At 48.8% G+C, this 19,709-nt stretch overlaps 2 protein-coding genes across 5 annotated transcripts in view; both read left to right on the top strand.

Annotated features, from left to right (window-relative positions):
• The window catches only part of myo18ab (myosin XVIIIA b), a 104,726-nt gene extending 90,771 nt beyond the window's left edge, over positions 1-13,955 (top strand). The window contains exons 40-43 of one of the 4 annotated variants that reach the window (XM_070829819.1): positions 867-911; positions 6,797-6,919; positions 7,937-9,454; positions 11,499-11,631. In XM_070829819.1, the coding sequence (XP_070685920.1) occupies positions 867-911; positions 6,797-6,919; positions 7,937-9,446 (1,678 nt within the window). In that variant the 3' untranslated portion in view covers positions 9,447-9,454; positions 11,499-11,631. Of the gene's footprint in view, positions 1-866; positions 912-6,796; positions 6,920-7,936; positions 9,455-11,498 lie in introns of all 4 variants that reach the window. The other 3 variants (XM_070829821.1, XM_070829820.1, XM_070829823.1) reach the window with 3 other exon arrangements.
• A 2,781-nt stretch (positions 13,956-16,736) lies between these two features.
• On the top strand, positions 16,737-17,210 carry LOC139199586 (uncharacterized). Its single transcript, XM_070828635.1, has one exon. It carries the CDS (start codon positions 16,737-16,739, stop codon positions 17,208-17,210), a length of 474 nt encoding a protein of 157 aa, XP_070684736.1.
• Positions 17,211-19,709: the final 2,499 nt, after the last annotated feature.

The following is a 19,709-nucleotide window of genomic DNA, read 5'->3' as shown; positions in this document are numbered from 1 at the left end:
ACCTGTCGGACTGCTCTAACCGATGTGTTGTTATCCACAGCTCCTGGCAGGACGTAGACCACCTCAGGTGTCTCAGTCTCCAGACTGTGCAATTACACAAACCTTTTTGCACAAATACTGACAAACGTGTATTTGTGCCCCCCCTTTACTCTGTGAGGACCATCCGCTGGAGCCTGTCGTCACTTTAAGTGGGTTTTTAGGTGGATCTTTAGCTTTAGACAGAGGAGCTGTTCCCCTGCTTCCAGCCTTCATGCTAAGCTAGGCTAACCACATCCTGACCCCAGACCAGCATGTGGCCTCAGTTTTTATCAAAAAGTCATTAACTGCTCGTTTAAGATGAGCAGTCGTCTTACTACCATGTGACCAGTGGTCCAATCGCAGCCCTCCAGGTCTTTTACTGCACGTGTTGCTCCTTGTGGTTAACGCCGTTTCTCCCAGCGAACATCTACTTCGACTCCACAGAGACAAAACCAGTGAGGGAGGGAGTGAGTTAGTTACTCTGAGACGATCACGTGTTTCCAGACACAGCAGTCCAAAGGCAGTTCTCTTTGGACTCAGTCCGACGATGATATTCACACCCAGTGTTTTCTCTGTGGGGGTGTGCACACTGAGCGAAGGTCCTGCGTGAGAGCTGCTCTCCTCCAGCAGCAGTAAACAGCTCAGTGAGTCATTAGGACTCTCTGCTCCACTCTGAAACCAGCTCATCACAGCATCTGCCATGGCGCCCAGAGTCACTGAGGCACGTCTGATGTGTTATTTTTCACTTGGTTCTCACTTCATGTTTTCTTTTCTGTTGTCTTTTGTTGTTTTCTTTTCCTGTCTGTCCCTCCACCCATCATCATCATCACCTTCATCATCACGACCAGTTTGCAAGACATGGTGACAAAGTATCAGAAAAGACAGAACCGAACGTGAGGAGCCTGAACTTTTGTTGGGTTTGTTGGCGCCACTGGAAATGATGCAGCGTCCCACAGTCATGAACATGGAGTGTAGAAGTTGATAAAGGGGAGAGAAAAGCTCGAGTTTCTCTCCGGATTTAGTTTCGGTCCAGTTAGTCCATCACTTCTGCCTGTCAGACTGTAGAAAAGAGCTGACATTTAAAGGAAAAATCCCCCGACAGAAAAACCAGTCCGCTCTTTCTTGAATGCACCTGCTATTCTGGGCCTCTTGTGCTGTTTGTCATATTTTCTCGGCTTCCTGTGATCATTTTCATCTATTTTAAGAAATCAGCTTTTGGTGTCAGGCGCTCACAATCAAAGAGCGTTCAGTTCCAGATCAGAGAATCAGTTCCAGATCAGAGAATCAGTTCCAGATCACACAGGAGGAAGAATGCAGTAAATCCACTGGGGGATTTTCCTTTGATGACTGAAGGCTTGGGATAATGCATCATCACCAGTGCTCAGAGAGTCTCTCCTAACCCAGTCCGCTCTTCACTGCATGCCCCCCCCACGCTGAGACGCATGGACACTACTGACAGTATGTGAGCTGAGCCCTGCATGCCCCCCCCCCAGGGTCCCTGTTTGTTTAACCACTTTGCCAAGCTTTGAGTTGAAGGGCTACAGAGTCGTGATCTCTGCGGTCGCCCCCCTGGAGGCAGAGGTCTCCCTCACGCCTCCGGGGGGGTAAATATATCTCCAGCTGTGTTCTCTGCCATGCTGGACGCTGATGTTGTGTCTGAACAGCAGTCAGCATCTCGCTCCCCGGGCCCTCTTAATATTTCATCGGCCTGCTCCGGGGCTGGATGTGACCGAGGCTTGGCGGCGACCGCCCTCCTGGCAGGAGGAGGAGCTGGTGTGTTCCTCATCAATCTTTGACTTGCACTTGTTTAATAATGCAGAACCCTCAAATGTCTTACAAAAAGCAGCGCTGCTCACCAAGCGAGTGGCACACACACACACACCGCTAACCTCTGGCCACCCCCCCGCCAGTGTTTGGTTTCTGATGCTGTAAAGGCTTATTTCTTATTTTTTTGATTTGTAATGAGCTGGAAGCAGTGGTAGCTCATCTTTCCTGCTGTTTGGATAAGGTACAACATGCACTTCTCTTTTCATTCAAGTTCTGCAGCTACACACGTGAAAATATTCATATTAGTACAGCGTAAGTCCATTTGTATTAAGTCCAGAAAGGCAGGAGCACTTTTAGCTTAAAATATCACAGAAATTATGTTGGGGATTTGTTCTACCACAACGTACAGATGTGCTGTGTGAGTGACATCCAGGGGTCTCTGTCGAGGACGGATCTGGACCAAAAACGTGTGATTTTTATGTCACATTGTTTGGTTGCTGTTGTCCCTCAGATCCATCAGCTGATCGCTGAGTTACAGGAAACACAGACTGAACTGACCGACATTAGCCGCCTGTGCTAACGCCACTGATACTGTGGCGCACACACTGAGCCCCCGTTTATTCATTTCACACACATATCCCAGCCGCTCACACTGCAGCTAAAGCTAAAGACAAGACATGAGTCTGGTGTCTGTGGACTTCTGATCAGCTTAAGCTAGCTAACATTGTTAGCGTGAGCTTGTCGGCTGAAACGCTTTAGAAGCCGTTAGCTGAGATGCTGCAGCAGTAAGCAGTCACACTAGGGTACAGAGAACATGATGAACATTATCTGCACTGGCCAGGGTCGTTTTATAAAGAAAGTCAGCTGCAGCAAGGTAACTCTCTGAATAGGCTGATTGAAGTTTTATATGTGTCTTTAGATGCTATTCAGATTATTTAACCAACAGTGATCATTATTGATGGAATCAGTTTTTGATACAGGTGCACTTGCCTAATGAGTTTAGGTCATGGACATAACATAACATGCATGTCTTGTAGCTTGTTGAGCAGCAGTTAATGAACTCTCAGCTGTATGTGATTTAACTGGAACACACAACCCACAGGACGGCATGTTCAAGTGAGAACGTCGTACCAAGATTTCAAAAGCTGGACAGCAGTAAACCAAGCCGACGGGGGTCAGACGGTAGCTCGTGGGTTGTGAGGTTGCATTTCAGCCAAAGTGTTTGGCCTCTTTTGCTCTCCACAGGGACTGTTGCTCAAACGTGATTGGTCAGTACCACTCGGGGTGCAAACCAGCACGCTGCAGATAGCAGAGACCCAGTGTACATTCATACGTCTGTTCTCTGGCCGCTCTCTGGTGGAGGATAAAAGGGGCATTTCTCATGAATCGCCCAAGACGACCTGTGAAGTGTTACAGAGTTTGAACGTGGAATCTGAAATTCCCTGTAGTCCGGATGTTTGACTACATAAAGGCTGTTGTGACTTCAGTTGGTCTTTAGTGCAGTGAATCAATGGCTAAATAAATATGTCATGTGTTGATATCACATTGGCGTCCCCGCTCAGTGCAGTGGGGGAGAAGCAGCACAGATTAATTCCAGTGTTACTCTCCGTGAGACGCTGTGGATGAGAGGAGTTTTCCATGCGAATGTTTCCTGATGGTCTTGGAGAGGATGCATATGTGTGTCTGAGCTCCAGAGCCACAGGGGCCTCACTGGCTCGACACTCTGGTATATGGGAGACAAACAGTGGCGTCTATAAGACCCAGGGACACAGAGGAGCAGCGCCGAGCACGAGGATCCATAGAAGCTAATGATGAATGTAATAGTGTGTAACAGAGATGTACAACCAATGGCGGCAGAATGTCACAGACAATTAATGTCTCCTCGCCACTGTGTTTGTTTGCTTCCCCCAGGCTTTCGGCAGGGCTTAACTAATGGTGTGGTGGTCAAGAACATAAATTGTGGTTGACACCATGTGTGAAGCGCTCAATTATATAGTGCCCACCATTGTGGTTTTGGCTGTAGACCTGAGAGCTGTGTCTGTGTGCTCTGAATACATCATGAAAGTGTGCTCAGATAAGAAAGTCTGTGAGAATAATGACAGAGGTTTCAAAGTTTTCCAGCCGGAGGGCGAGAGCAACATTTACTCAGAGGCCCTGGTACTGTTTGACTTGTAGAGTATCAGGGCAGCATGAGAAAACAATGTGTACACCCGAACATTTTTATTATTATTCATTATTGTTGGTATGTTGTTTCTAAAAAAAAAATACAATTGGATCATACTGACAGAGTTTCTGCTCCACACACAGTTATATTTTAGAAGCGCTGTAAGTTTCAGGAGCCTCTGCAGTGTCGTCAACGTTACAAGATTCAACAAAAAATCCTCAACTTTTCTTATGTCCCCATTTCCATTGTCCCATTTTCTGAAATCAGGAGCTCTTTAAACGAGTGCAGCCAGTGGAGACAAAGGCTGAAGGCCTGAAGGAGGTTTGTAGAAGAGCTGACGGATCCTTACGAAGCTTAGCTGTAAAAGGGTTCAGATAAGGGGACAGGTGGATTTCAGGTTGCGGATCCCCACACCGTCTAATGACAGGGGCATGTTCTGCAAAGCTAATTACAGCGTTAAAGTCCGCCCCGTCCTTCCTCCCACACCTCCCTCTTCGTCCCCGGTGTGAATGCAGCCCCAACATTACAGTCATTGTATTCCATAAAAACTAGCACGCTATGTGTTTGGATCTCACTGCGCCAGCCATTATTTGAAATCTGCCCTTTAAAACCCAGAGCGCTTTTGTCTCTGACTGCTAATCATTTTAATTATAGGTGTAACAGGGCCTTTCTGAGCTCCGTGTGCCGGAGAAAGGAACATTTCTCTCTCTCTCCTCCTCGGCTAGATGGGCGGCTTTGTGAGCAGATGCAGAGATGCTGAGCCTCCCCCTGATGTCTTTGTAGGACTATTAAGCTGTTACAACTTAATTTCACAGCGCCACACAAGCACTGGGCTTTGACGGCACTTAATGAGTGTTGCTCTCTTTTCATCCGTGTCAAATTTTATGACAAGCCCTCTATTTTACTTGGTGGCTCGCAGTGGTTTGTGAACGTGTAATGATAATTGAGAGGAAAAACAGTGCAGTGCCCAGCTGTGTACCAAATCATTCTGTCAAGAAGTGAAATTATGAGTGCATGCTCACGCCTGCGTGTGTGCACAGGACTGCTGATGAGAATAATTACCAGATGAAAGATAAATCTGAACATTTTCTGCCACTCTTCTGTGCAGGTAAAAAAAATCAGGGATTTTTGAACATAGGTTGCTTTCATAGCTTTTGTTGTCCTTCATCATTTGTTGTGATGACATTTAGAGATCTGAAAACAAGTGGAAGGTAACATGTAACATAAGGAAAAGTGAGACAGGATTTGATCTTTTACTCAGGTCCTACGGCCTTCTGACACACACAGATCTCCACAGGTAAAGGGACAGTCAGCTAAAGTCAGACCAGCTTATAAACTGAGATAGAGGTTCTGCAGTAACACAGAAAATCCTAAGTACGGTTCCTGTAGTGTTTTAGGAATGCATCAGTCTTCTGTGTTTTCTCCTGTAACGTTATTGTTGAAGAAATGATCCAAATCGACGCAGTAGAACCAGAGAACCAGTTTTATTCCATGCTTTTTTTTCTCTTCTACATTACCCACAGTGCACCTCGGCTGCCAAGAGTTTGGTCATAAGGTTAGATGTGTTATGCTAGTAGAAGTTGACGTGGCCCCGTGGAGCAGAGATGAGGATTGATGAGGTCTGCTCAGCTCACGTTTTTCATTCTTCGGATCCAAACCAAGCTGACTCAAGTGACATCACACAAGGCCATTTATCCACAGCTCCCTGTGGACCCACAAAGGCTTATTACAACTTCTCCCACCTATGCAGCAGAGCTCCACCTTTAAGTTGAAAAAGATCCATTTCAGCTTGGAGACACAAAGGCTGCGTTCCAAACTGTGGGCATAAAGTCTGCAGGCGGGGGTCCAATAAAAGACGGTCTTACGTTCCATTTATGGAAGTGTGGGATCCATTGATTTTCATACTTGATGTTTCTGGGATATGTATCTGCTAATTTCATACATCAAATCGAGTGATCAGGCATAGAACACATTGTCCTAACCCTAACCCTAACCCCTCAAAGTTTTCAAGTTATCTCCTAAACCATGATTGACACTCACTTTCCTCTCCACTGTCAAAGAAGGGATTTAGATATCGAAGTACAAGTGTAGTCGTCTGGGTGGTTGGTTGGTGTGTAAAAAGTGTTTCAGCAATGAATGTGTGAGTAAAATCTTCTTACACATAACAGGAGTTGGAAAAACACAAAGTTCCTGTACTTGAGCTCTGCTGTTGGGTTTTGTTCATGGAGCCACTTGAACTCTAGGATGTGTTCTTGGATTTTATTTATATAAAATAAAACACATATGTCAAGGACATCACAGAAACGGTAAAACGTTCACAGTACAATGTTAAAAGTGATCGTTTTACACAAACAATATTAGAGGCCCAAGTTCGAAAGGAAGACCCACATGAACCAGGACGTTCAGGGACGGTAGAGGAACACGTTTTAGTCTTCAGATTTGGTTTAGACAGAGCTGGCTCCATGAGCGAGGCCTCAGAGACGACAAGACCCCATGTCCCTCTGGAGGGGTAATGGTAGTGGAGCGCATTGATCTTCCCCAGACAACAGGGAGACGTTTCAGCGTGATGTTACGTCTGTAGAACCTCTGCTGGCGTGGTCGTGTGTTTACACTCACTGCATGTGCATCCAGAATAAACGCCACAGTCCCTCTATGCTTCCACTCTAACTTTCCTCCAGCTACAGAGGATGACAGAGGGGAGAGAATGAGGTAAAAGACATGTTACAGCACTGGTAGAAATGCTCCTGAGTGGCCGTGTCTGACCTCTGCCTTCCTCTAACCTCCTATGCCGTCTTCTCTGTCCTGTGCCTCCTCTGACCTGTTCTCCTGTCTCTGACTCCTCACCAGTCAGGGGGATTCAGACACAGACTCTGAGGTGGAGGATCGTGTCGACGGGGTGAAGTCCTGGTTGTCCAAAAGCAAAGGTTCCACCAAGAACCTCTCAGATGACGGCAGCCTCAAGAGCTCCAGGTCAGTATAAAACTCCAGCAGTTAGTACGCAGTCCACCAAGACGAGTGGGCGCTTCTGGACTCAGCCTGTCTGGTGAAAAGGTTTACACCATCTGAGCCAGAGGAAATAAAGCAGAGCAGAGTACTTGGCTGAAATGAGGGGATTGCTGTTACTTAAATGTATTTTCCAGCTGCTTTGTCTTTATTGTCACCCGCTTGGTGGAGAGGGGACTTTCTTTTTGTAAAAACACACCACCTCCGTGGTAGATTTATCGACGTACCCAATGGCCAGCTGGCGTAGTCTACCTGAGCCACTCGCTGAGATTAATGAATGTGTCTGCCTGCTGACAGCTTCGATTGCCCCAGATTTGTCTCTTTACTAGAAGATTTAACTTCCCCCCCCTCAGCTGAGCCACTCCCAACTTTAAAAAAGTTTTTAAATCTCTCTCAGCAGCATCTCCCAATAGGGATACACTGACTGATTCATTGAGCCGGCCAAAACCTCCTCCTGTAGTTCTAGGTCTCACATTCAAGTGACTTAAAGTGCCATTTACACAGGTACACAGGCACATTGGAATTCCTGCCCAGTTCTCTCAGTCACCAACAAAGAATAGACCAACAAAAGGGGGGAAACAGGAGGACGGGGGCTTTATTTAAAGGTTTATCAAGTTTAACGTGTTGATTTAAAGTGTTTTTTTTCCATTCTTATCATTGCTGTGGCCTTCATTTGTCCATGGTGGGCAGTACCATTACTTTTGTGTCTATCTTGACATTTTAATGCAGAAAATGCCCTTGTTAGACCCTAGTCAGTAGTCTCCAGCCTTAGACTGTCTTTTACCATCGCTATACTCACATTTAGTTGAATTTCATCTCTTCCATTTGTCATCACGTCTTTGTTTTTATTATTTGTCAAGTTTTATTTAATTGTTTCTCATTCTCTTCCTTCACTCACCTCCATTTTACCCAATATCTCATCTTTGTAACTTTCTGTCCCACTGTCTTCATTCCTTTGTCCTCTCCGCTGGTGTCTCTTTCTAGATTTGCTGTAAATGTAGACGCAAAAGAAGGGAAAGAGTGGAAAGAGGGTAAGGAATGGAAAGAGACGAATAAAGAGGGCAAAGAGGTAGACCCGAGTAGGCCTGTGTCAGTGATGAGCTCCCTCAGCTACAGAAAACGATCCAACCTTGATTCCATCGGCGGCAAAGGGGACGCCCTGTTCAGTGCCCTCAAGGAGAACGCAGACTCAGAGGACACTCTGTCCTTCCATAAAACCAAACCCAAAACCTCTGAGGATGACGGCTACTCAGTCAGCTCCCGGAGGAAGTCACAGGCAGGGGACGTCATGAACGACAGAGAATCAGTCATCTCCCAGGCCTATTCAGAGGCCAACAGCCGAGCGAGGAAAGGCATGGACAGCCGCTGGGGCGACTTTGACAGAGAATCGACCTTTTCCTTCGCTGCACCGAGCCGGGCCTCCACTCGTCTTGGGTTAAGTCCAGAGAACGATGGCAAGTCCACCGTCAGCTTAGGTCTGTCGAGCCCTGTTGGACACCGCCGTAGCACCTCCCGCCTAGATGAGGGTCGAGGCAGGCGGTCCCAGTATGGCAGCGATCCCAGCAGCCCTTGCTTTAGCAGACGGTCAGGGGGTCGCAGTCCTGGAAGTGTTAGCCGAGCAGATTCCCGTATGTCGCTGGCACGCAGCTGCCGCCTGAGCGAGTTTGACGTCGATATTGATGATAGTAGAAGCGTGGCCTTCACCGAGAGGTCGGCGTACAGCCCTCACTCGTCCACTGGCCGCAGCGTCTCCATGCCGCCACCGCAAGCCAGATCATCGACTACTGATAATGACCTGGTCGATAACTTGGACATCAAGTTAGTCACGCATCGCAACTACCTTGACCCTGACCTAGAAAAGGCAATTAACGAAGTTCTCAGTTTCAAGCCCATCAAATTCAAGCGCAGGAGCTTAGATGACTCTGAGGTTGAAGAGGAAAAATCCAAGAATGACGAAGATCGCAGCATAGGCGTCCAAAGTCGAGACGGCACTCGTCCTACCAGCAGTCTGAGACGCTCTGCGTCTGCTGTGGATTGCATGAGACCGCCCCGGAGCGCCAGCAGCTGCAGCAGTCGCCATCGCAGCAAGAGCAAAGGCAAGAGCAAGAAAAAGAAGAGAAGCCACAGCTCCGAGTCCGACAGCTCCGGAGATGACCGTCATCGCAGGAGCAGCTCCAAGAGGAGGTCCAAGAAGTCCAAGAAAAAGTCTAAGAAGAGGGATGAATCTTCGTCTTCCTCCTCGTCGTCTTCTTCGTCTTCAGATTCCGAGTCGGACTCCGGGTCAGAGTCGAGCTCCGGTGCCTCCACCATTTCCTACCGAAGCTCCAGCAGTGTGAAGAGGGCCCCGGTGCGAAAGGCGTCCAGCCCTGAAGGCGAAAGGGAGGCTGTGCCACAGAGCGAGAGCCAGCCCCCCAACAAAAAGGAAGACAAGAAGAGGAAGAAGAAGGTGGACAGCCTGATGATGAAGTACCTGTACCGGCCCGACAGTGACTGAGGCAGGCAGTAGGTGGTTGCCTGAGAGAGTTGGCTTGAGGAGTGTTTTTGAAGCATGACGTGACCTAACTAACCAAACACCTTTTCACTGTTATCAATCAGGGCATGAAATGGTCTCCCTTCGCTCTGACGGGGATCACTGACGCTTTCACAGCTGACACGTCTAATGTGGGGATGCTTTTTTGACGGCGTGTCATCGTAGGCATGCTGATAATGTTTGATGTTTACTACCACCACCACACATTCTCAGTTTGAAGCCAGACAGTCTCTGTTCACTTGTCTAAAGCTGCTGAGGACTCTGTGGGAGCACAAAAGACGGGTGTGCTGTGAGTTTTATCACACTGCACTCAACGTGGATGTTAACTCAGCCTTTAATTACTCCCGACATGTCACATTGATTTATAGCCCCAGAAAGGTAAAAATAACAGGAGTCAATTAAGAGAGGCCATAATAAATTTTTCCTTCCAGTCCCGTAACTGCAGGTATAATTAGACCCCGAGCATTGATTTACACCAGCTAGCAAATTCATTTGAGATGCACAGTTGACAGTAATTAACCCCCAGTTTGCAATATTTAAGCAGTTTGAATGTTAAATATTGTGATAAAACTTGGCTCGACTCTGTAGAGTGACGATGGGGCTGGATTCCACTGGCGTTTAGGAAGTTTAGGAATATTAGAGGTGATGCTAAAAAACAATGTCCTGAATCACGTTTGGATAATATTAATCCTGTGTTTCATTTTCAGAAGGTTTTTTTGTTTTCTTCTTTGTGCCGATTCACGTAACAACGGTAACATTTGAGAGGTGGATTCCCAGCTGTCACAGTGCTTTGTTATGTGTTACTTTAATGGCAGATTTATACCTCAGTAACATTAATAACAGTTCTGCATGCTGGAGTGGTGCCACACTGGATGAGATTTTGTGCCCATTAGATGCTAGAGGAACTGCTAACACCACAACATGGCTAAATGTACAGCTGCTCAACACACTGTGACACAGGAAGGCACAAGCCACCAAAGAAAATCACCTCATCACCGCCTCGACAACACACGCCTGTCAAAGCTAGAACAATATATATAAAACACTTAGACCAAAGAAGATCCAGAAACACTGCCAGTAGCACTCAGTGATGGTGAAACACAACACAGCAGGAGGTTCTCTGGGACACCGACCACAGATGAAGTCGGCAAAAGGCTAATAAAAGGCTAATGCTAGGTGTACTAATGTCTCTGATGGCATCAGAATCACACAGTAAAAAACTGCTCAGTTTCAACTTTTAACCAACAAGTGGTTGAATTCAGCCACTGGTGTGTTTGGGGATGCTTTCAGTGTCCCGTGGAAACTAGTGCCGTGTTGCCACATTTGTTCCAGTAGTTATTCCATTGTTGTGTACGACTCGCAGTGTTTCTCTGTGCGCTTGTATTTGATATATGTTTGGTATGTGTCCTGCCTGAGCCCTGATCCAGGACCTCTACATATCTCTGTCTCACAGAACCTTTAGGGCTGTTATGGCTCTGTTATGCACCCACACCGGAGTAAACTGAGAAAAACTGTCAGATGAGTGAAGAGAAACCTGGATTTAGTCCAATCAGAAAGGTCTCTTCCACACTTTAGAAGGAAAGCTGGTGCAGGTTTTCTTCCTCTGCTCCCACCAGGAGCGCTGCTCAGCTGCAGTGTGCTTAGTGCTGCCACCGGAGGCTGGAAGATGTACTGCAGCGGTACTACAGATTACTGCAGCAGTCTCAGTCATGTTTATCAGCCGTTCTCAGTCAGACTGAAGAGTTTCTTTTGTCTCTTTACGTCAGTCTCCATGTTTTCCCCAGTCCCCAGATCCCCCACCAACCTGTGAGTTTGTATTTTAAATATTTTTCCCCAGAACAGATTTTATGTATCAGTTTGTTTCTGAATGCAGCGAATGTGTTGTTGAGGCGATGATGATGATGATAATGGTGGTGATTTGCACGTGTTTGTGCTGCAGTGCGTCGGGTGCTCTAAGGCACTCAGACTGTTCCTCTGATAATAACATTACCTTCTACTTGTTCTGTCCCTCTCCAGCCCCCCCAGCCGAAGGCGCTACTGCTTCGATAGATCTGATGAAGAGGAAGAGGAAGAAGAAAAGGAAGAGGGCGGGGCGACCCAGGGGTCTTACTACTCTCGATACAGATATAGCAGCCATATGAAAGACGACGACGACGGTGGCGAGGACGGGCCTAATGAGAGCAGGTCGTAGTCCTCGCCGCCAGCATCTCAAACACACCCTGGCTCAGCTGTTCTCCGCTTCCTGCATGCAAACACGCTTCAGCACTCACTCCGCAGGAGAACACACACTCACACACTGTAGATGTTCCAGCAGTCGGTCAGAGCTTCCTGGGACTCGTCCTCTCAGGATCGTAGTCATAGCTTGATGAACCCCGTGGTGTCGGCAGCTCCGTTACTAACCACCGTCTGCCGGCTGCTCCTGGTTAACTCATCATCACGATCGTAAGTGAGCCAAAGAGCCCGAGGCTACATTCAGAACGGACGTGTTCTTTCTCTGTCTTTGTCTCTGACCCCCTCCCTCTCCTCTGCACATGAAGTACACCACAGTAATGTGTTTTGCCAAAAAGCCTTTGTTCACGTGTGTGTGTGCTCACTGCTCCACTGACTCAGTCCTGGGAGAAGTCCCATCCTGTTTCCTCTTCTTCTTTCCTTTTTGGGACAAGTGCCATTTGGTTTAAGTGGGCTCGTCTGCAGCTGTGGCGTGTCATCAACTGCTGCGCTGAACACTGAAGACTCTCTTCATCATCATCATCTTCATCATCTTCTGCTCGCTCTGTGTTTGCCTGAAAAGTTTTTCTGCCTTTGGCTGGCAGATGATCTCCTCCCTGGGGGGAGGACTGCATCAGTGACCTCTCCGCCGTGGAAGAGAAGCATTTTTCTCCATTTGAATCTTTAGTTTTCTGATGTTTGACAGATTTGTTTTGCAGAGGACCGCCGTCAAGCAGATTATTTACCTGAGGTGTGAGCTTCCCTCTGTGAGACGCCTTGTATTATTTTCTTTCGACTTGATTTCACTAAGTACTCGCCACAATCCTTTAACTTTGTCCTTGTGCTTGTTGTTCTCATGCCGCCTGTGTTTTGTTTGAACTTTGCTGTCCTTCTCCAAAGGGAACGTACTTGACTTTGGGCACCAGTCGTTTGGTTTGTCACACAAACCTCTGAGCGTCTGATCTCCTCAACCAGCATGTTAGAGGGAACAGCTGCTGGCGTTCCATATTTCTCTTATTCTCTGCAAAACACGTGGAAAGACCTAAACCAGCCGAGGGATCTCTGGACCTTTGGATGCAGTAAAATACTCTAAACTCAAAGGTCCACGTAACAAGTGTTTTTTGAGCTTTCAGCCACGTCTCTCAGTGCTCTTCAGCAAAATGAATGTGGCAGGCGTAAACCTGTAGAGAGGGCTTACAGAGACTAAAGCTGCAGGCCTTTCCTAAATGTCTGGCTACAGCATGCTAATGCTAGTCAGTAACAACAGCTCAGCTAGCTTGTTCGCTAAAGAGGAGCTTGTTGAGCAGTTCTTGCTAACAGGACTGTTAGGGCTGAAATCTACCGGGAACACACATGAGTTAATGCAGCCACAACACACACAGCCTTCCCTACAGTAAGCTAACATGGAGTAACATCGCTGTGTTCACTCACGGCGCCTCCGCTGCCTCGCTTAGTGACAAGCTACTTAACTTACATATAGAGCAACAGGGCCTGTAGGTGATGAGTGACAGCGGCACAGATTCTCTCAGACACATCGTTACAGATTGATTATTACACGTTTTTTGTGTCCCACACAGTTTGAAGTGACAGAGATCCCAGTGAAACGACCTGATCTTTCCTTGGATCCGTGTCTTTTCGTGGGCTTTGATTGAAATAAGAAAAATGTGGAATGTCACCAGACTTCTCCTGTGAAGCCTCATTGGTACTTTAAGTGTAACTTCATCAACTGGACACAGTTCAGCCTGTAAAACCAATACTGTGAAATCTGAGGCCTGTTTATCTGACAGCTTTCCTTACTTTAAATCCAGTGATGCCTCTGAACAGCAGGAAAGGAGGAACCTGGTTGGTTGAGTGTTACTTCACAGCCTTTGGTCGTCTGTCTGAGTCACATTAAGATGTTTTTGCTTGACGTGGCGTTTGGCTCTGAGAGAAACTTGTGGCTGTTGTTCATTGTGGGAGAAGCTGGGTGTGATTCTACTATTCATGCTTTTCTTTGTAGACTCCTGTCTTCATTCTTATTCTCTATGCAGTCATGTGTTTTTGACCTTGTTGACCTGATAAAGAGTCTGGCCTCCACAGAAAAACTGACGAGCAGACCTAATGTTGCTGACTGCACATGGTATTTATATATAAATATGTGTATGATTCATGCTAGCGCTGAAAATAGCTCATGTTTATTTTCACTATGAACAAATTGACCACTTGTTATAAATTTTGCATTACAGTTTAATATATTGTAAATAAATGATGGTGACTGTTTTAGAACGGCTTCATGACTGTTTTGTGTCTTCAGACGTGTCTCTGCTGACTGTCAGTTGTTTTTTAGTTCAGATAAAACACGGGGGGGGGGGGGCAGCAGTGAACAGCGTCTCCCCCCCACATGTTTCACAGGGGAGGCCACACTGAACCCCCCCCCCCAAGGGACAAAACCTTTCCTGGGAACAACCAGACACAACACCACACTGAGGCTCCATTTATATTCACCGGGGGGGCAGTGATTGTATCAGGGTGGCCGTACCCCCCCCACACCCCATGGCGGCAGCCTCCCTGTGAAGCCTGACGGTGGCTTGAGATGTTTTGTCTTCACTTTGGGTTTTTTATGTCATGCAGACCGTCGTGTTGCCCTCAGGGACCCTGTGATCAGGTCGATGACACTCTGACTTTTCATCTGGAGTCTTAAGTTCACAATGGGGGGGGTGTTATCAAACTGTCACTTTGTCCAGCAGGAAGCTACCGTCTGTTGGAGGACGTGTTCACCTGATCAGTCAATACAAAGACAAACATTAGGGTCCCGTCTGCGATGGATTCTCCATACAACCCCCCCCCCCCAATGGTCACATCCTGTCATGTGACTGACCCACAGGTGTGTGTTCTTCCACTGATTCGACACGTCCGATGGTTAGTGATTAAATATCGTTCACCACATGGACTCATGTTCTGTGTAGAAACTGAGAGAAAAGGAGTTCAGAGCAGATCTCATGAAAAACGTGTCTAACAGCTGTCGAACATAAAAACAGAACGACTGATGACAACTTTAAGAAATGTCTTCGTGAGCAGCTGTCTGTCTGTCTGTCTGTCCGTCTGTCCGTCCACAGCCTGCCTGTCTGTCTACCGACAGCCTGTCTGTCTGCCCAAAGCTTGTCTGTCTGTCTACAGCTTGCCTGCCTGTCTGTCCATCCACAGCCTGCCTGTCTGTCTGTCTGTCTCCAGACTTCCATTAAGGGCTCAAAGTGTCCTTGAGGGACATGAGAGTGAGACCTCAGATGTAATCTTCCTCTGCTGATCAATATGCAATCTAATATTTTGCTATGTGTGAGGTGCAGCTTGTCCTTCATGACTTCAGAGAGCAGACGGCCTTCATGTAGCTCACAAACACACTTTACACTCTGGCTGCATCACAAAACTCAATCATTCTCATTAACAGAGTTTTTCCAGCAGTAACATGTGAACGTGTCCCAGCTGTGACTGGACGACGTGTGGACGAGGACAAGGACTCACTGGGGGGGGTTCACTTACACCTTTCACAAGAAATATTTCCTGGGCTCAGAGTCTGGGAACACCTGGGACACGTCACCAGCATCTCACACACATGTAGACTCACAACTGTTCACATGTGGGACACGTCCAGTTCACCTGCACAGGTTTCCACTGAGGGAGGAGACGCTGCAGGACCCCCCCCCCCACCAGAGAGGATGGGGTCAGAGCCTCAGACCAGGAGCTCCTGCTCACAGGTAACAGTGTCCAGGACCTGCTGGAGAGAACTTCGTCTCCAATAAATTGTGAATGAGTGGATGAGAGCTCTGAGACCACATGGCGTCACATTCAGTGGTGATGTGTGAACCACTGCAGGAGCAGTCCACAGTGTAAATATCTGCAGTGCTCTGCACAGAAAGGCTGCAGCATGTGTGTCAGACAAACCAGACATCAACATGAAAATTAGAGCAGTGACAGTGAGAAAGCATGACTGACTCACTTTGACACTCGTCAGCAGTGAGTGTCAAAGTGAACCACCAGTCTCCAAGTCGACGTCACCGCTGCTGTGTTCAGACGCTTCGTCACATCAGCTCCGTCTGCGCTGTTCATGTGTCGCTGCTCTGAGGCCAGTCTATTCTGTAAAACCAAAGGCCAAAAACCTCCACCCAGACACAGGCGTGAGGATATTAACCTAGAGAAGAGACGAGGTCCAGCAGCAGCTTTAATGGTTTCACATATTGTAAAATGTCTTTTCATTGATGACTAGAATTACGCCCCCCCCCACCCCAATGGTTCATATTTGGGACAAAGCGTAGCGGTCGACCTCGTGCTGTTTTCTCTTCACGGGTCACAGCCCTTTGCTCTCCCCCCTGTGGGGGACCGTCCCCAGACGGCTGCTCAGCTTCGCTCCTCACAGCGGCTCCACTTGTTTGCTTTGCTGCCTCAGCACTTCCAGGACGGCCAAACGCCAGTTCCAGGCTCTTCTCTGGGTGTTAATGGCTCTTATTTAACTTCTGTCTGGAATGAAATGAAAAACGTGCCCTCCCCCTAACAGCCACAGCCTCCCTGTGTGAAACCGTTTAAAAAATGAAGCATAAATTATTCGGATCTGTCTTATTCCTCCTCTTCCTCCGGCCTGTTGTCCTGGAAATCTTCCCTGGCTGCTCACAGGTTGCACATCACAGTCTGCAACCTTTGTACCTTCTTCATCAGACTCCTCCAGGCCTCTCAGTATTCATGAGCTCCATGATGGAAATTGGCCTTTCAGCCAGCGGAGCACGTTTCTGCCGGCAGGGGAGAGTGGGGGGCCGAGGACAGCCAGGCTGAGATGATGGGGGGGGGGGGGGGGGGGTGTATGGGTGTATGGGGGGGAGGCAGCATCCCTTTTCCCCGAAGAGAGACAGTGACAACAGGACGCTGTAGAAACACGCTGCGCCTCCAGTGTTTCCTTCTGGCCGAGCTCATTACCCTTCCAAATGTTGCCGCCCCCCCCGCTGCCCCCAGGCTCCTGGCTGACAGACAGTCTGTCGTGGTTTCTGGCTGACTCGCAGTCGCTGCCTCTGACCTTGTGTCATGCAAACGGCTGACAGCCCCTCTGAACTGTCATCTGCTTCGGAGGACAAGCCGCTGCACAGTGCTGCTTTTTCAGCTAAAGCTGAGCCGGGGGCCGAGCTAGGAGCCGAGCTAGGACCCGAACCGGGGGCTGAGCTGGGGGCCGAGCTAGGGGCCGAGCTAGGAGCGGAGCTGGGGGCTGAGCTGGGGGCCGAGCTAGGAGCGGAGCTGGGGGCTGAGCTGGGGGCCGAGCTAGGAGCTGAGCCGGGGGCCGAGCCGGGGGCCAGGCTGGGGGCCCAGCTAGGAGCTGAGCCGGGGGCCAGGCTGGGGGCCGAGCTAGGAGCTGAGCCGGGGGCCGGGCTGGGGGCCGAGCCGGGGGCCGAGCTGGGAACCGAGCTGGGGGCCGAGCTAGGAGCTGAGCCAGGGGCCGAGCTGGGGGCCGAGCTAGGAGCTGAGCGGGGGCCGAGCCGGGGGCCGGGCTGGGGGCTGAGCTAGGAGCTGAGCGGGGGCCGAGCCAGGGGCCGGGCTGGGGGCCGAGCTAGGAGCTGAGCGGGGACCGAGCCGGGAGCCGAGCTGGGAGCCGAGCTGGGGGCTGAGCTAGGAGCCGAGCTGGGGGCTGAGCTGGGGGCCGAGCTGGAGGCTGAGCCGGGGCCGAGCTGGGGGCCGAGCTAGGAGCCGAGCTGGGGGCTGAGCTGGGGGCCGAGCTGGAGGCCGAGCCGGGGGCCTGAGGTCACAGTCTGCAGCAGGACCATGCCCAGACCCAGTGCCGGGGTCCCACAGCCCACACTGTGGCCCTGAAGACCTCTGCTGCTGCTGCTGAGTCCTACAGGACACATGAGGGTCCTGAGGCTGGGTAGCAGTGGTGGAAAGCGTCCGGAGGCTGCAGCTGATCTGAGGAGAGCTGAGGGCTGACTCCTCTGGGGGGGTGTCGGAGTGGGGAAGGTCAGTGAGCTGCAGCTCTGCCTCCTCAGGGTCACCAGCAGCAGATTGTCCTTCATTGGACCGTCGGAGTGCTCGGCCTCCACGCAGATGACTGAGCTTTAAACCCATCATGGCCTCCGCTGGTCCATCCTTCATGTGAGAACATCCTTCCTCAGTGCTCGGTAGAACTCTCCTGCTCCTCTGCCCTCCTCAGTCAGCAGTATGGATGTAAACCAGCAGAGGCTGCTGTCAGGGCCCCGTGTGGTGACAGGGTTCACTACCACAGCACCACACATCATCATCATCAGCAGCAGCAGCAGCAGCAGCAGCAGCAGCTGCTGTGGCTCTGTGTCACTTAAAGGAATAGTCCGCTGATACCTCTGACTGGCTCTGAGCTTTGAGCCCACCGCTTCCTCCTAATAGAGTGTTGAGTTTGATCCAAACTAAACCTTTAAAACACTGATGGAGGCAGCAGCAGACAGCTTGGTGCACCATTCTACCTTCAAACTCCCTGAGATTGAACCTGAACATATCTGAACTCACTGATTCAGGTGACACCACAGGGATCTTTGGTCTCCAGTGACAGAAATGACCCGAACTGGCAGCCAAGAGAAACGTGAACAATCTCTTGTTGTTTCCATCAGTATTAAACACATACGGCTGCTCCTGCTGGGTGGCATTTGGTGAAAAAAGGTTGGTACAGACCGGTGGTGTTTCTCAGACCGGTGCCGTGTTGCCGCTTAGCTCGTGGCCAGTTTGGCTCCACTTTGGCTCCCGTCCTTCATTCTGCTGTGATGCTCACAGGTTTAGAGCAGAGAGGTTTGAGGAGGCGGCAGCAGCTCCACTCTGCTACCTTTAGGTCCTCAGCCCAGGAGTGAACAAAGTCTGGAGGCCGAGCTGTTCCAGAAAAATGATCAAATGTCAGAAATAATGACAATAAAAGCATTGAAATGAAGCACAAAGTGGAAGAAAGCAAAATTTAGACTCTAACTAATCCTAACCCTAACTCATCTCATCATTAGAACTCTGTATATGAAATATTATTATATACATATTATTGGGGGCCTTGCTTTTCTGAGTTATCTCATGATGTCAGTAGTTGTATTTGCCATCATGTCGTGGTTTTTCTTTTCCTGTTGGAAATGGGCTGCCATGTCTTAAAAAAATAATTTTCTAATGCAGTAACACAGTGACTAAATTAATGCAAACACTGAAAGCTGTAAAACCTGGCAGGGTTGTTCCACTAGAACCTGACTTGGTGTGGTAGCAGAGGACCCGTTTCGCTCTCACTGTCGGAGGAAAGCTTTGGCAGATTTTCACGACCACAGTTCTGACAGACGTTCATGCAAATCTTCTGTTTTTCTTGTTCGGTCCTGTCAAACGTCACGTACAGGAGCTGCATTATTGATTTAGTGATTGATCTGGACACTTGGGATCAGTGAAACTAGTGTGTGATGATGTGCGTGTTAGCAACAAATGACCCATTTGACATGAGCGTTCATGTGGAGCCATGCTAGTGTCACCTGATGAGAGGAGGTATATTATCCACTGCCCTGTTGTCTCTGGTTTAGCTCTAAGACGCTAACGTGCGTCACTGCACATATAGTGATGTGATCAGTTGTCAGTGATATTGATTAATGCAGTTTTAATGGGAGTCATTCTTTCTACGCTGAACTTCTAACTTGATTTCTTGCACTATTAGAGCCACATTCATTTATGTTTTCTCCTTTCTACAAGGCCTCTGTGTACGTTTACTGATGTGCAGTATATGATGTACATACTACCATAGTACCGGTATTTCAGGTACTGGTAATGTACTGGTACCATAGTACCAGATGACTGGAGGCCATTAGCACCTTAAATGGAGAATGAACTGCACTTGGACGGCCCCTCTCTAAACTTTTCGACCAGTCAAATGCTTCGACACCACATTCACACTCATCCATTCACACACCCTTCATGCTGTGATGGGAGGTGGGAGGCAGCTATCAAACCGCCAATCTTCTGATTGGTGGACGACCTCTGAGCCTCAGCTGGCTAAACTCCAGTGAGGTGTCTAACGCCTGGACCCTG

Source organism: Pempheris klunzingeri, chromosome 4 (genome assembly GCF_042242105.1).
Source record: "Pempheris klunzingeri isolate RE-2024b chromosome 4, fPemKlu1.hap1, whole genome shotgun sequence".
NCBI classification, from domain to species: Eukaryota; Metazoa; Chordata; class Actinopteri; order Acropomatiformes; family Pempheridae; genus Pempheris; species Pempheris klunzingeri.
The sequence above is the reverse complement of the archived record's forward strand: the minus strand, read 5'-3'. Positions and strand labels throughout refer to the sequence as shown.